The sequence below is a fragment of the Rhinichthys klamathensis genome, unplaced genomic scaffold (genome assembly GCF_029890125.1).
Source record: "Rhinichthys klamathensis goyatoka isolate OS25496 unplaced genomic scaffold, OSU_Roscu_1.1 h1tg000356l_1, whole genome shotgun sequence".
In the NCBI taxonomy this organism is placed as follows: Eukaryota; Metazoa; Chordata; class Actinopteri; order Cypriniformes; family Leuciscidae; genus Rhinichthys; species Rhinichthys klamathensis.
Genome location: NW_026606865.1, coordinates 794,902 through 810,246, shown reverse-complemented (window position 1 = coordinate 810,246; position 15,345 = coordinate 794,902). Strand labels below are relative to the sequence as shown.

The window sequence follows — 15,345 nt, the reverse complement described above, 5'->3', positions numbered from 1 at the left end:
CTTATAAAGGCAATCAGAAACACACAAAAACAAAACTCACATGATTTCTTCTTTGTCCCACCAAGAGCACCATGCAATGCATTCAGGAACCAGGAGAGAAAGTCAACAGCGTCCCCTAGAGGGCAAAGAGCGCAACACCGGTTTAAAACAAGCACGGTCCTGTGTTAGGAGAACGACAGATTAGCATTCTACCACACTAACTTTACATATACAAAGACGGCGCACTCTTATTACTTATATATATAAATGGGAGAAAGTGCAAAGCGCAATATGGTGTAATAAATCCCGCCTTCTAAATTAAAAAGATCCAATCGCTGATTGATAAAGACATTGTTCTGAGACTTAGGACTGCCCATGCGCATCAAGCAACAAAAATAAGCATTTCTAACGCTATATGAGCATAAGAAACAACATTTATGGGATACTTCATGTCAGATTTTGTTGCGGATTTTAAATATGTTATTTCATTGCGAGTGTGGCAAGGAGTTTTTGAGAGTTGAGGATTCCCCCATTCATGTGGGACTTGGTCTTGGATGTCCAGAGGTGTTGCAAATATGTCCGCCGAGTGAACAGACTTTAAGGGACTTAGTTCCTGTCCCAAACGGCACACTTCAAATGCACTTTCGGTCTTGTGGACTTACTGTGGCTGCTGCGTGCACGTGTCCGTTAAGTCCATGAGAACGTAGGGTGTCCCATTTGCCCTTTTAGGTGTCAGAAGGGTGCTTGCGAGCACTATTTGCGGTCGATACGCCCTTGATGCGCACTTTTGCGAGCTCTGTGCAGCACAGTGCTGACTCGTAAGAAGACCGCGAGTGTTTAGGGTGCCATATGGGACAGGGCCATAGATGCTACTAGGGATGGGCACAGTACTCGATCACTCGAACGTGACAGCGACGATCGATCATAAAAACGATGATCTGAGTTTAAAAAAAGACATTTTTTTCTGATTGGTTATAGCAGCATTTTGGGTGGGACATTGAGCTCTGATTGGTTAGCGTTGCCAGAGCGCGGTTCAAAGTCCAAACTAAAAAACAGAGAAAATGGCTTCCAAGTCACGTAGTGATGTCTCTGGCTTCACTTCGACAAAATAGACGAAAAAACAGTTCAGTGAAAAATATGCAGCGCCAAGCTGTCACACAAATCTACCACAAGTACAATGTGTTATCACTTAGTATTTGTACATAAAATGTCTTCCGATACCACTAAAGACGCAACTCAGACGAGCATCGCATCTTTTACCGTCAGACAGAAATGCACCGCAGCCAGAGGTGAAAAGATAGCGAAAGATTTGCTGTCCATTCGTTTCGTCGAAGGGTTTAAGGATTTGATGAATTATGTTGAGCCCCAGTATCACGTCCCATCGCGCAAGAAGCTCTATATGAAAAGACTGCTTCTTCACTGAAAGACAGACTGTCAAAGACAGCGAGGATGGCTATCCCTACGGACGCATGGACCTCGCTGACCACTAAATCCTATATAACACTAACTTGCCATTACATTGCGGAATGGGAAATACATAGTCCAGTGTTAGAGACGCGCAGTTTCGACGAACGACATGCCGCTGTGAACAAGCACAGTTGAAATATGCTGCTGAAGTAGCCTGACACTGAACAGAACGTTTTATTTACTGTTGAATTAAGTAGCTTAAAAGTATCATGTGTATTCATTTTTATGATGATGAACATATGGTTGCAACAACCATACTAGCACTTAAGCACTTGCACTTTAATCCATGGAATTGTGCTGTCAATTATGTCTCTTTTTCCTTTGTCTATATTTGCTTCTGTTTTTATTGATGTGTTTTGTAATTTGTGATGTTTTGTATGATGTTTATTTTATGAAACAACTCTGCACTGCGCCCAAGCAACATTTCCCCTCGGGGACAATAAAGTTAACTCAACTCAACTCATATCCTTTAAATTGTATTCAGAATTCATCAATCATGTGTTTTTCAGTAATTTAAGTCAGTTTTACTCTGAATTAAGTGTAATTTTAGCCAATATACTGTAAAATAACAGTTTGTTATATCAGAAAGTGCTAATGTAATCCAAAATATTGCTAAAATATTAAATTGATATCATTGTCTCCATGACGGACACGCCCCGCCACTTCCCCCGAACAAGCCCCGCCCCTGAACAAGCCCCGCCCCCCCGAGTAATCAGTACTCGTTTTTTTGAGACCAATCAATGATCGAAATAAGAAATTGACAAAAATGCCCATCCCTAGATGCTACTACACCACTTTCTGAATTAAACATGAAACCTAGAACCTAGATAGCAGCTTAAGAAAAACATTAACCCAGTGCACTGTATACACTGCACAGTATGCAGTACAGGGCTTGGTATTGACCCGCCAACTCACTAAATGCGGTTGACTTTCGGGTTGAATTTTATATACTTTACATTTATCAATTTTCAAGTCTTTTAAAAAGGCATCTGAAATAATAAACTAAGTGCAATGTAGTGTTTCAAAAATATTGTTTTTTCGATACTGAAATTTCAGAAACTCTTCCGCATGATACACAGTTATAGCTGAGCATTCTCGCTCTCTCATCTCTCCGACAGCGAGTTACACACAAACCCGTCTCCCCTCACTCACTCGTTTCATTTGCTCTGGATGAATATTGCTGGTGTTACAGGGCTTGAATTTCACAGTAGGATTGTGCGTATTGCGCATAATTTTACTTATTCCACCAGATTTTGTGATAATGGATCCATGCGTCAGCTCTTAAAGTGACAGCAGCCTAATATACCGGCTGCCAAATTATGAGTTAATATTAAAAATATCTATATGGCAGTTTTCCCCCATGGTATCAATGTCAAAATTGTGGCCAGTGAAAATGCTAAGTGGCTAGTAACTTTAGAAAACACACGCCACAGTGACTGGTGAGCAAAAAAGTTAATGTCAAGTACATTAGTCTTCACAAGTGTGTGTTGTGATATACCTTGCTTAGTGATCTGGAAGTTCTTTTTACTGCATAACACCACAGCCTGCAACATTTCATGCGGCGAAACGTGGGCTTTGAAGTTGCGCGGGTTCCACAGCTTCCGCATGAGCTCCCCAAAACGCTGCACCAACAGAAACATGATGTCACCCGGCGGCCGGCGAATTCCACGGTAGTTTTCCTCCTCGAGGAAGTAGTTTCGCAAAGGGGGCACATTTGACAGCGCCTTAGGACGAAACAAGTGGTGACATAGTGCACTCAAAAAAATATTTAAGCCTAAAGGTCCTTGCACACTGAGTCTGAAATTTGCGTATGCGTTTTTTCGTATTCGGTGGCTCTGAATTGTCAAAACACTTCTTAAAGGAACACTCCGACTTTTTGGGACTTTAGCCTATTCACCTTATCCACCAGAGTTAGATAAGTCCATACATACCTTTTTCATCTCCGTGCGTGCTATAAGTCTGTTTGACGCACCCACCGCTAGCCTAGCTTAGCACAAAGACTGGATGTAAATGGTTGCAGCTAGCATACTAATCCAAATAAGTGACAAAATAACGCAAACATTTTCCTATTTACATGTTTGCGGAGTGATAACCGCAGCACCTGAGACGCGCTCTCTGCTCCTCACCACGGCGCGTCTCAGGTGCTGCGGTTATCACTCCGCCCAAGTAGCAGTGCTTCGCCTTCAGAGAATATAGTTCCCAGTATTTATACGGTTAAAATATGTCTGTGTCTCATGTGACTTTGTTTTTTGTACACTCTGTGACTATACAAATCACAACATGTAAATAGGAAAATGTTTGCGCTATTTTGTCACTTATTTGGATTAGTATGCTAGCTGCAACCATTTACATCCAGTCTTTGTGCTAAGCTAGGCTAGCGGTGGGTGCGTCAAACAGACTTACAGCACGCACGGAGATGAAAAAGGTATGTATGGACTTATCTAACTCTGGGGGATAAGGTGAATAGGCTAAAGTCCCAAAAAGTCAGAGTGTTCCTTTAAAATGTTTGCTACGGATGCGAAAAACGCAGAAAATCGAACCCGATCCGAATTTTTTTATGACAGACGCAAGTTTCGGAGGCAGTGTGTTATTTTTAACGTGCGAAAATTTCGGACGAAAGTGTGCAAAGACCTTTACTTTAAGATTTATGTATTTGAATTGCATATAAAATGTCCATCCATTTGAACAACAGTTTTAATGAACTTATAAACTGATGCATATTTTACCTGCAATACCACATTAGCATAATCATTGGCCTTGATATTATTGAGACCCACAATTCCAGGCAAATATGTAGTGCCATCGTAGGCTCTGTACAGCTTTCCCTGCTTATCCAAACCAGAGATGTGCGGTTTGGTGAATGTGGGTTTCAGCACATACTGAAATAAAGAAATTAATCAGAGATTTAGAACAATCGGTACAAGACTAACGTGACAATCATTTGAGACAAACTTTTTATTTTACTGTAATTACACTTATCAAAAAGAGGGTAGAATCAAATCTCAATCTTATATTGTCAATAAACAGATTAAAGGAAGCCCGTATCTCACTGTAATGTCCTCTAATGAGGAGTCAATGATCTCATAATTGTCTGGCAGGCAGTAGAACTTTAACGTGTGGAGATTCAGGAAAACGTGGTGTGTGAACTGAACGCTGTGGATGTACGCATGAGACTTCTGACCTCGACCTGACGGGAACAAAATAAGCCAAAATATTAGCCTGAACAGTGTTCTTCACATTTACATAGATCACATAATCACTTTGATTATCTAGCTCATGCATGTATTTCCATTTAGAGAAACAGATGTCCTCGTTGTATGAAAACTTGTTTTCGCCACAGAATTTTTTATTTTTTTTATCTGTCAACCATGGATGGATAGAAGCTTGTTTCGGTCACAGAATAAAACTATAATGCCCTGTTTCACAGACTGGGACTTAACCCTTAAAAAGTCAGTGTCATTGTTTTGTCTTAAACAAACACCAGTAATGTTTTTTTCTGAGGCACATTTATAAAAGCTACTTAAATGACCTAATTGAACTAAGGGCTAATCCTGATTCTTGACTTAATCTAAGCCCTGTCTGTTAAACTAGGCCTAAAGCTAAAGGTTATTGCGACTTCCTCACAATTCTGCCTTTTTCCCCCCTCGCAATTGCACAAGTTGATATCTAAATGAGTTTATGTCCTGCAATTATGATAAACATATTCAAAATTGCTGGTTATAAACAGACAATTGCGAGGCAAAAGAGACAAACTTGTGAGCTAAAAAGTCACAATTAATTATTTTACTATGCCATGGCGGAAATAAGATTCCACCAGCTTCCATTGGTCAACAGACATGAAAAATCATATATTGTACAAAAAAAAATTAAGGTTATTTGTCGAACTTACCTTGGAAATATTTGCCACAGATCAGACAGGCATAGACGTTAATGTGTGAAAGAGAGATTGAGCAAAGCTTCTCGAAGTCGAAATCCAAAACACTCCTAAAAAAACAAAACAAAAGAGCGAGTGTTATAGCAGAAGAGCAACATTGGCTTACAATAATAAACATCATATAACGTTAGTCATATTAATGAACCTATTGATTGTGTCCAGATATGGACAATGGCGGCTTCTGCGATCTTCAACATAACCACGACCGATTTTCACACGCACCTCTGTAAGTAAACAAAAAGAAACATTAAAATCATGTTGTTTACAGTTCCATGATGTTGATAAAACCCAAACATGCAGGTCTCTATGGTGGAGATTTCTCAGACAGACAGAAATACAATACATGTCATCAAAGCAGATATTAAACAGATATTATCATCGGTGTTACTGTGCACCGTGAGAACATAAACATACAATCTCCTGAAGATAACTCGTTTGACTATTAGTTTTTTCGCGTCATTATTAAACGAATAACAGTGAAAGTATTTTAGCAGCTACGTTAAAAACAGACAGAGGCCTCCACATTTAAACCGACTTCAAGCAAATAAACGCTTCAGACATACCTTCATCTTCGTCTTCATCAACGTCCCTCTCCCGTTTCACGCCTGCGATCATTTTACGTTTAATAACAAATAAAATCAAGTCAAAACACTGTTGAATGAACACTCGTCACACGCATTCAGCGAGCGTTACAAAAATCCCGCTTCCACTTCCGCTCTAAAATGGGGTGGCCAAGAGCACATTAACTCGGGATCGATGCGAAAAACAAACACGCGACACGTCCTGTACTGTACTTTCTCGACTTGCCACTTTCTATTGCATGATGGATTTTACTTTATGAAACAAAAATACACGCTACTGGATTTTGAAAAAAGAGCAATATACAAGCGAAACTGTGGAAAAACAAACTCGACTGCTAGGAGTGTGGTTTTTATTGGCCAACGTTTTCTTTTTATATCTGCAGTTCTCGGCCCCCGGTGATCGGATATGGAATGTTTAATAAGCTAAAATGAATTTATTTTGCGAGTAATTTAATAAACAGTGCAGAACCATGGAGGTTATGTGTGATGCAGAGGAGGAGAGTGTTAAATACAAGCCCGGTGGTCGACTGGATATGAGCCACGGGTTCCTGAAGCACATCAGGAGGAATCAGATCGCCAGGTCTCTCTCTCTTTCACACACTAACAGTTAACGTTAGTTGTGGTAGCGAGTTATTGTGTTTTCTTAGTACGTTATAGTAGCCTGACTTATCTGAAAACTATAAACATGTAGTTCGAAAGCTTAAAATGACAAGGAATATCTAAATGATTTCTGTTCTTTCATAATTTGAATCCTATCCTAATGGGATTCAATAATACTCTTCTTGAAATAAAATTGAGAAAAACCTGACATTCCTATGTACAGTATAATATATTATAGCCCCACTGGATTTTATAATATAATAAATACATGGGAGATTATACTATATATTCTTTATCATTACTCCACGTGTATTAGATTGAGATATTGTCTCGCTACTGGAAATTAAAGGGGGAGTTGTATGAGTTTTAAAAATCCTGAAAGATTTCCATTAAATTCATTTTGCAGTCCTACAGTATGGCAGCTTGTTTCTGTCACAGGGTACAATAAAAAAAAGGTAATTGCATCTTTTCTTGCAATTTTTTAAGTTTATACGTCACTATTCTTCTGAGGAATAAAGTATAAACTCAGAAGTCAGAATTGCAAGGAATTGGAGTGCAAAAAAAAGTCAGAATTGCAAGGAATTGGAGTGCAAAAAAAAGTCAGAATTGTGAAGTAAAAAGTTTATATCTCACAATTCCGAAAAAAAAAAGGTCAGAATTAAGTTAAATACTCAGGATTGTGCGAAATAATTTCAGAATTATGAGATATAAACTCGCAATTGCCAATACAGGGCATTTTACTTAAAGGAATAATAATAATAGTCATATTGGAAAGAAGGTGAAATTTTCTTGTATGTCTAGTTTTCTTCTATTAGAATTCTGTAAGAAATTTTCCATTTGAATGAGCTTTAAGGCTGCTGATCTTCTGGGCAGTGTCTTAAAGTGTTTACATACCCTCATCAAAATTTAAATATGTGATATATATATTTTTGTTTTCTTTCTACAGGGATGATTATGACAGAGAGGTAAAACAGGCCCAGGAGAAACAGAGGCGTAGACAGACCACCACCCCTCGCCGTCCACGAAGACCCGACCGCCAGGTCTACCATCCACGCCATCAGAGTAAGTTACAAGGGCAGAAAGAGTTTCTTTCATTATTATTTAACAATGTAAAGTGTGGTTTTGTTGTAGGATCCAGTGGGGATCAACACAGTGCCAAAATTGCTTCCCATACAAAAGGAAAATTGACAATTTTGGAAAATCAAAACAGCAGAAGTGCTTTCTTTGCATTTTTGCTTATTTACTTAAAACGGGGGGGGGGGGGAGAACCGTAATAAAAAAAAACATTAATAAATTGAAAAGGCTCGCTCATCCAAAAATAAAAAAATCTGTCATTAATTACTCACCCTCTTGTCGTTTCAAACCAGTAAGACTTTCGTTCATCTTCAGAACACAAATGAAGATCTTTTTAATGAAATCTGAGAGCTTTCTGTCCCTCCATTGACAGCTACTCGTATCACTTTATTAAATTGAGGTTAAACCACTGGAGTCACATGGATTACTTTAATGATGTTTTATTACCTTTCTGGGCCTTGAAAGTGGTAGTTGCGTAGCTGTCAATGGAGGGACAGAAAGCTCTCAGATTTCATCAAAAAGATCTTCATTTGTGTTCTGAAGATGAACGAAAGTTTTGCAGGTTTGGGAACGACATAAGGGTGAACTAACCCTTTAACTAATGCACCAAGAGTAATCTTAATAATAACCAGCATTTATAATTGTGAATATACTATGGCGGTGACTGTTTACAATCAAATTCTCAATTGAGGCGGGCACTATAGGTGTGTGAACATGTATATGGTGTATTAATTTGTTTTATTCATGTATGAGTGTTCAATCATTTGTTTTATGTCTTGATACCAGTGTCAAAGATGAATTTCTGTCCAGTAAATCTGAACAGACAATAAAGTCAAACAAACAATAATGGGCCAGGTTGGCAAAATGGCTTTTAAATAATTAAAATTCACAAAATACTTTTTTTGTGCTTCTGGGCTCATGTTTATTCAGATGGATCTGAAGCTGGTGTGAATGCAGAGGACTGGAATGAGAGCAGCTCGGGCACAGAGCAGGAGAACGCTGGCACAGAGTTATTCTGGCTCGATTATCAAGCTGACAACGGGCAAATAACATCGCTCATCGTTCACAAGGTTTGCATTGAGATTCTAATGCATCACAGCACAGGCTACAAAGAGTTTTCAAGCTACTGGAGAAGCTTAACCATAAACGATCTGTGTTTGTTTTATAAAATACAGTGGGGGAATTATTCTCTGTATACTGTATTATTGCAAAGCTATGGAGTTGGATATACAGTATATTATATCTAACTTTATTTGCATACATACAGTGTACTTACATACACTCACCTAAAGGATTATTAGGAACACCATACTAATACTGTGTTTGACCCCCTTTCGCCTTCAGAACTGCCTTAATTCTACGTGGCATTGATTCAACAAGGTGCTGAAAGCATTCTTTAGAAATGTTGGCCCATATTGATAGGATAGCATCTTGCAGTTGATGGAGATTTGTGGGATGCACATCCAGGGCACGAAGCTCCCGTTCCACCACATCCCAAAAGATGCTCTATTGGGTTGAGATCTGGTGACTGTGGGGGCCATTTTAGTACATTGAACTCATTGTCATGTTCAAGAAACCAATTTGAAATGATTCGAGCTTTGTGACATGGTGCATTATCCTGCTGGAAGTAGCCATCAGAGGATGGGTACATGGTGGCCATAAAGGGATGGACATGGTCAGAAACAATGCTCAGGTAGGCCGTGGCATTTAAACGATGCCCAATTGGCACTAAGGGGCCTAAAGTGTGCCAAGAAAACATCCCCCACACCATTACACCACCACCACCAGCCTGCACAGTGGTAACAAGGCATGATGGATCCATGTTCTCATTCTGTTTACGCCAAATTCTGACTCTACCATCTGAATGTCTCAACAGAAATCGAGACTCATCAGACCAGGCAACATTTTTCCAGTCTACAACTGTCCAATTTTGGTGAGCTCTTGCAAATTGTAGCCTCTTTTTCCTATTTGTAGTGGAGATGAGGGGTACCCGGTGGGGTCTTCTGCTGTTGTAGCCCATCCGCCTCAAGGTTGTGCGTGTTGTGGCTTCACAAATGCTTTGCTGCATACCTCGGTTGTAACGAGTGGTTATTTCAGTCTAAGTTGCTCTTCTATCAGCTTGAATCAGTCGGCCCATTCTCCTCTGACCTCTAGCATCAACAAGGCATTTTCGCCCACAGGACTGCCGCATACTGGATGTTTTTCCCTTTTCACACCATTCTTTGTAAACCCTAGAAATGGTTGTGCGTGAAAATCCCAGTAACTGAGCAGATTGTGAAATACTCAGACCGGCCCGTCTGGCACCAACAACCATGCCACGCTCAAAATTGCTTAAATCACCTTTCTGCCATGTGATTGGTTGATTAGATAAATGCATTAATGAGAAATTGAACAGGTGTTCCTAATAATCCTTTAGGTGAGTGTACATATACTATATAGAAAATCACAACTGCCTGATTTATTATGTCATCACAAAATGTTACTATATTATTGACCAGCTCTTTATATAAAGTTGGATTTACATGTATGCGCATCTTTATCCGCATACATACAGTTTACTAGCAGAGAGCGATATACACCCATGAGCCAAAACATTATCTGTTGTTTATGGATCACAACTTATAATTATGTTGTATTTTCTATTAACAGTTCCAATTATAAGTTGTATGTATTTGCTACAATGTAAATAAAGGGCAAAGCAAAATTACACACAAAAAAATTACATCAACAGTAAAAAACATACCACTCTGAAACGTCCTGTGAAATCCATGCTCGTAAAGTCTGAAATCAGTTCTTAAGTCTGACTTAAATCAGGCTTGAATTGGTTTGAAATTGACGCCATCTTTAAAATTTACATCTGAGCAGATGGTTATGGTAAGGGGCGTGACATTTCCCAAACATGCGGTGCCAATCACAACACACTGGGCCAGCTAACCAATCACAGCACATTTCGTATTTAATAATAATGATATAATAATATGTTTCATTTATTTAGCGCCTTTCCCAAGCTCAAGGAAGCTTCACAATAACAGTAAAGAACAAATCAGTTCATACATAAATGGATAATAGACATTTGCCCAGTCCAAGAAATGAGTGATTGCAGTTGCATATCGCATTTGCAATTGGAAATCAATAACAGAAACAAAAAATAACACTATTTACAGACAGCAAGAAGGTGGGCAGTTGAAGCAAAGGTCAGATGCAAAAGACTAATGGTACGTAAGCAAACGTTATGACTGTAATACAGAGTTATGGAAAATATTTAGCAAGGAGGGGCTTCATCGAAACATGAACTAAAAACGATGCATTCGGGCCAGACTGGGGAGAGAGATGCTGTAATAATGTAAAATATGTGAAAAATAATGTGTTTTGAACAATCAAGCATGAAAACATATTCGAGTACACCCCAAAAACAAAATCAAGACTTCGTAAAAGGGCATAATATGACCCCTTTAAAGATTTTATAAACATTAACATCTTTGAAATAGTAAATATTGTGAAAAGCGCTATATATATTTGACTGGTCTTTAAGTCTTTTGTTATTGTTAGTTGTTAATGTATGTGTTAAAGCAAAAAAACAAAGATTTAATATTTTTTTCCAACCAGGAGGACAAGCCGGAAGTTATTGTGGAAAGAGTGGCGGACAAGAACGTTCTGGACTCGGCCATGAGGGCGGCGCTGTTGGCTCGTGTGGGACTGGAAATGGGCAAGCGGTGTGACAAATGCTGAGAGGAAGAGAAAAGCATATTTAAATATGAGCGAAGATGACGCCGAGACACTGTTGAGCCAGAATGTGAACTGCATTTCTGTATGACGGCACCAAGCATGCAGCATTCATAAATATCATGGAGATGCCATGTATCCTAATATGTGAATATGAGTGGACTCCAACCTTAAAGAGAAAAGACACTGTTAAGCATGAACTCTTGTTTGATCTAAAATAATATGTATTTCAGTAATACACAGAAGATAGGAGCTGAAGTGTTCTTTCAACTGGAAATGGGAATCCTTGCGTCACTTCACACTTGAACCAGACGTTGGACAAATGTTAAGTGCTCTGGATCTTGAAGTGTTGTGCAGCTCTTTTTACACCTGAGGTGACTTTCTTGCACTCGTTTTGTGATTATTTGATAACCACAAGGTCTACATTGCCTCACTATGTCCAATTAGTCTGTATTTTATCATGTAGGCTTTCAGATAAGAATGTTTAAGATATGATTTAGGCCAAATCAACACGGAAATCGGCCCAACTTTAAACACGTTCAGTCTGTTCGACGGTTTAAAGGAGTCACCTACTGCTGTGATGTAGATCATCAAAATTTAAACTAAGTTTAAAGAATGATTCTGAGGTCCTCATTCCTCTAATATTTATATCCATGCATTTGGATATCTGCCTTTTCCTTTCATGTGAATTGAAATATTGATATAAATATATATTTTTTCTCTGTTGGTGCTCATGATGTTCTGCAAACAGGAAGGACCGTCTTTTTTCTTTCCGTCTCTCTTTTTTTCATCTTTTCATTCATTGTACAGGTAGATTTTTATTTTTGTAATTGTATTCCAACAGTGTACAGTTGTGTTATTGTGTAGATTGCAGGATGAATAGTTCATTCTGTCATATGGACAGATGATGGCAGTGTGCACTATGTTTACATCATGTGCAAAAATACATGTTTCTTTGGCTGCTTCTGTAGTTTCATTCATTCAGCTTGTCAGCAAAGACTGTATGTATGGTAACTCACCACAGAAAAGCTCTTTAAATGAAAACTTTTCTGACTCTATATAGATCACAGGTTTTCATCTCATAATTATGACAGTGGGAATGCAGTATCTATATACATGTGCAATTTCCCACAAAAATTCATCCTGCCAGTGTGTTTGCACCTTCTTTTTAAAAGCATTATTTATTTATTTTTATCAAAAAAGCTGTTGTGTAATTTTAAAGGGTTTGTTCAGCCAAAAATGAAAAGTCATTTATTACTCGCCCTCATGTTATTCACAACCCTTAAGACTTTCGTTCATCTTCAGAACACAAACGAAGATCTTTTTAATGAAATCCCTCCATTGACAGCTACACAACTACCACTTTGACGCTTCAAAAAGTTCATAAAGAGATCGTAAAACTAATCCATATGAATTGAGAGGTTTAGTCCAAATTTTCTGAAGACTAAATCGCTTTATTTGATGAACAGATTGAATTTGGGCTTTTATTCACATATAAACAATCAACTCACACATCAGTGGTAAACAGAAGCTCAAACGTGTTCGCTTGACGTGTGAGAACCAATGAGGTTCGTTCTCGTGTTTCGCAGCACGTTTGAGCTTCTGTTTATGTTCGCTGATCAATGTTTAATTGTGAATAAAAGCCTAAATTCAATTCTGTTCACCATTTAAAGCGATCGAGTCTCTTCAGAAAATTTGGACTTAACCGCTCAACTCATATAGATTAGTTTTACGATCTCTTTATGAACTTTTTGAAGCATTAAAGTGGTAGTTGCTTAACTGTCAATGGAGGGACAGAAAGCTCTCAGATTTTTATCTAAAAGATCTTCATTTGTGTTCCAATGATGAACGAAAGTCTTACAGGTTTGGAACGACATGAGGGAGAGTAATTACTGACAGACTTTTCATTTTTGGGTGAACTAACCCTTTAAAAGGTGTCAGTGGTATCCGGGAGTGGCAGCCCTGGTTAGCCTGTGGGCTGCTTATAGCCTGTACTAACTTGGATTTCAGTTGCAGTGGGATCTCAGGTATGTACATTTTGGCAATTTGACAAATACCTTCAATGAGACTCATCGGATTTTAGAGCTGGAAGGATCTATTTTAGATATAAATACCAAGTAGCAAATGCACTTATTCAAAGCCATAATTTTATATGGTTAGAAAGCTGACCATACGGAATTTGACAGTACTTTAAATGTTAAAAAACACAAGTACCTAATCAGAAATTGCGCACAATGCACATATTACATAAGAGTACTCCAAGGGAGGGGCCATTTCCACAGGCTTTAGAGGCCCTTCGAGGGAGTGAGTGTGTGACACTGGATCAAACCCCCCTCCATATAGTGAGTGAGTGTGCTTGCCCCTGGTGTGAGAGAAGACAAATGTTCACATTCCCATGCATCCATGCTCCGCCCACATCACAACCTCACCCGTCACGCCGCATCCTGATTGGATGCTCAGGGACCAAATACATTTGGGGAGTCTAGCACATGCACACCCCTGCACGTGCATGTCTCCATGTTGCAATTTTACAGTATTTTAACTGTAAAAGTGATGCTATTTACCATATTTTAAACCATAAGTACTATTTTTTTTTTTGCAATTCAAGCATTGCATAATAAGTAATTTTTGTTTTTATTTGAAAATCTAATTCTAAACAAAACTTGGTGTAGACAAGCTCCGTTTTAATATGACGGTGTCATTTGATGTTATCTTTATGTGGTATCATAAGACATAGGCTAAAACATCAATCTAGAGTCTGGTGGCCTCATAGTAGGCCTACATGTGAAATTTAAAATGCCTTGGCCTTTCCACATGACCTTGCATTTCTATTTCTCTCTCTTCTAGGTATTTACTTCTTGGCTCTGAAGACATCCTGACCTGCGTTTCAGTGCAATGAGCATGTTCTTCTCACAGGATAACTTAACAGTCAAAAGATAAATGTAGGCTATTAACGAACTGGTCATCATTAAGCTTCCAATAACTCTTTCAGTCTTTATTTTATAACATTTTCATTAAAATTTGGGTTAGTTTGTAAGAGCGTGAGTAAAAACACAATGAGGCTGTGAAAACGACTGGTGAGTGAGTTAATCTGTTCGGTGCGATGATGTTTAATGTCCCCGACATACTCTTTTGACCCATTTCGCCACTTGTTAGCAACCTCATGTCACAGTGTCTGGTTATGTTCCTGGTGTCCACTAGAGGTCCTCGTTCTCACGGTGTCATTCACATTATGAACTACATTCCCCACGATCCTTTGTCTCATCATTGCACTCAGCTGTTCCTTATCACTGATCATTGCACTCAGCCTATTCCCCATCATCATGATTGTCTTGTTCTGTGTATATATACCCTGCTTGTTTAGTGTTTGTTACGGAGTCCTTGTATTATGTTACACCACTTCCGAGTTCTGTGTTCTTGCCTGTTTCTTGTGTTTTGGATTGCTTATATGGATTTTGACCCTTGCCTGGACTGTTGTGAGTACGGATTACCCCATTAAAATACTGCGATTGGATCTAACCCCTGTTTCCCGTGTGTGTGTCGTGACAGAAGGACTCCGTCACAACTAGATCCAGCAGTATGTTTTGCAACATCTCTTCCCCAGCCACCGAGCGGGAGAGAAGGGAGTTGTTTAAGGGGACCCGGTTGGTAAAGTTCCGCGGGACCCGTGGAGGTCGTCATAGAGGAGGAGATAGAGAGATGTTTCACCTCCCGTCTGCCCAGCGAGAGACCGTTCACGTCCCGTCTGCCCAGCGAGAGACTGTTCACGTCACGTCTGCCCAGCCAGAGACTGTTCACGTCACGTCTGCCCAGCGAGAGACTGTTCACGTCCCGTCTGCCCAGCGAGAGACTGTTCACGTCCCGTCTGCCCAGCGAGAGACTGTTTACGTCCCGTCTGCCCAGCGAGAGACTGTTCACGTCACGTCTGCCCAGCCAGAGACTGTTCACGTCACGTCTGCCCAGCCAGGGATTGATCAGGATATGCCC

At 39.4% G+C, this 15,345-nt stretch overlaps 2 protein-coding genes across 4 annotated transcripts in view; one reads left to right on the top strand and one right to left on the bottom strand.

Moving 5' to 3' along the window:
* Positions 1-6,107, bottom strand: part of usp39 (ubiquitin specific peptidase 39) — an 81,947-nt gene extending 75,840 nt beyond the window's left edge. For both annotated transcript variants that reach the window (XM_056232810.1, XM_056232809.1), the window contains exons 1-7: positions 5,944-6,107; positions 5,526-5,604; positions 5,336-5,430; positions 4,497-4,633; positions 4,173-4,325; positions 2,945-3,170; positions 41-115 (exon numbers count right to left, since the gene is read on the bottom strand). In XM_056232810.1, coding sequence (XP_056088785.1) covers positions 41-115; positions 2,945-3,170; positions 4,173-4,325; positions 4,497-4,633; positions 5,336-5,430; positions 5,526-5,604; positions 5,944-5,995 — 817 coding nt within the window. In that variant the 5' untranslated portion in view covers positions 5,996-6,107. The remainder of the gene's footprint in view (positions 1-40; positions 116-2,944; positions 3,171-4,172; positions 4,326-4,496; positions 4,634-5,335; positions 5,431-5,525; positions 5,605-5,943) is intronic.
* An 84-nt stretch (positions 6,108-6,191) lies between these two features.
* On the top strand, positions 6,192-11,377 carry cunh2orf68 (chromosome unknown C2orf68 homolog). 2 transcript variants are annotated; one of them, XM_056232814.1, is made up of 4 exons: positions 6,192-6,541; positions 7,508-7,623; positions 8,578-8,705; positions 11,242-11,377. In XM_056232814.1, the coding sequence occupies exons 1-4, from the start codon at positions 6,432-6,434 to the stop codon at positions 11,362-11,364; spliced, it is 477 nt and encodes a 158-aa protein (XP_056088789.1). In that variant the 5' UTR covers positions 6,192-6,431; the 3' UTR covers positions 11,365-11,377. The 2 variants fall into 2 exon arrangements, with proteins under 2 accessions (XP_056088789.1, XP_056088788.1); XM_056232813.1 differs by having other exon boundaries at positions 8,566-8,705.
* Positions 11,378-15,345: the final 3,968 nt, after the last annotated feature.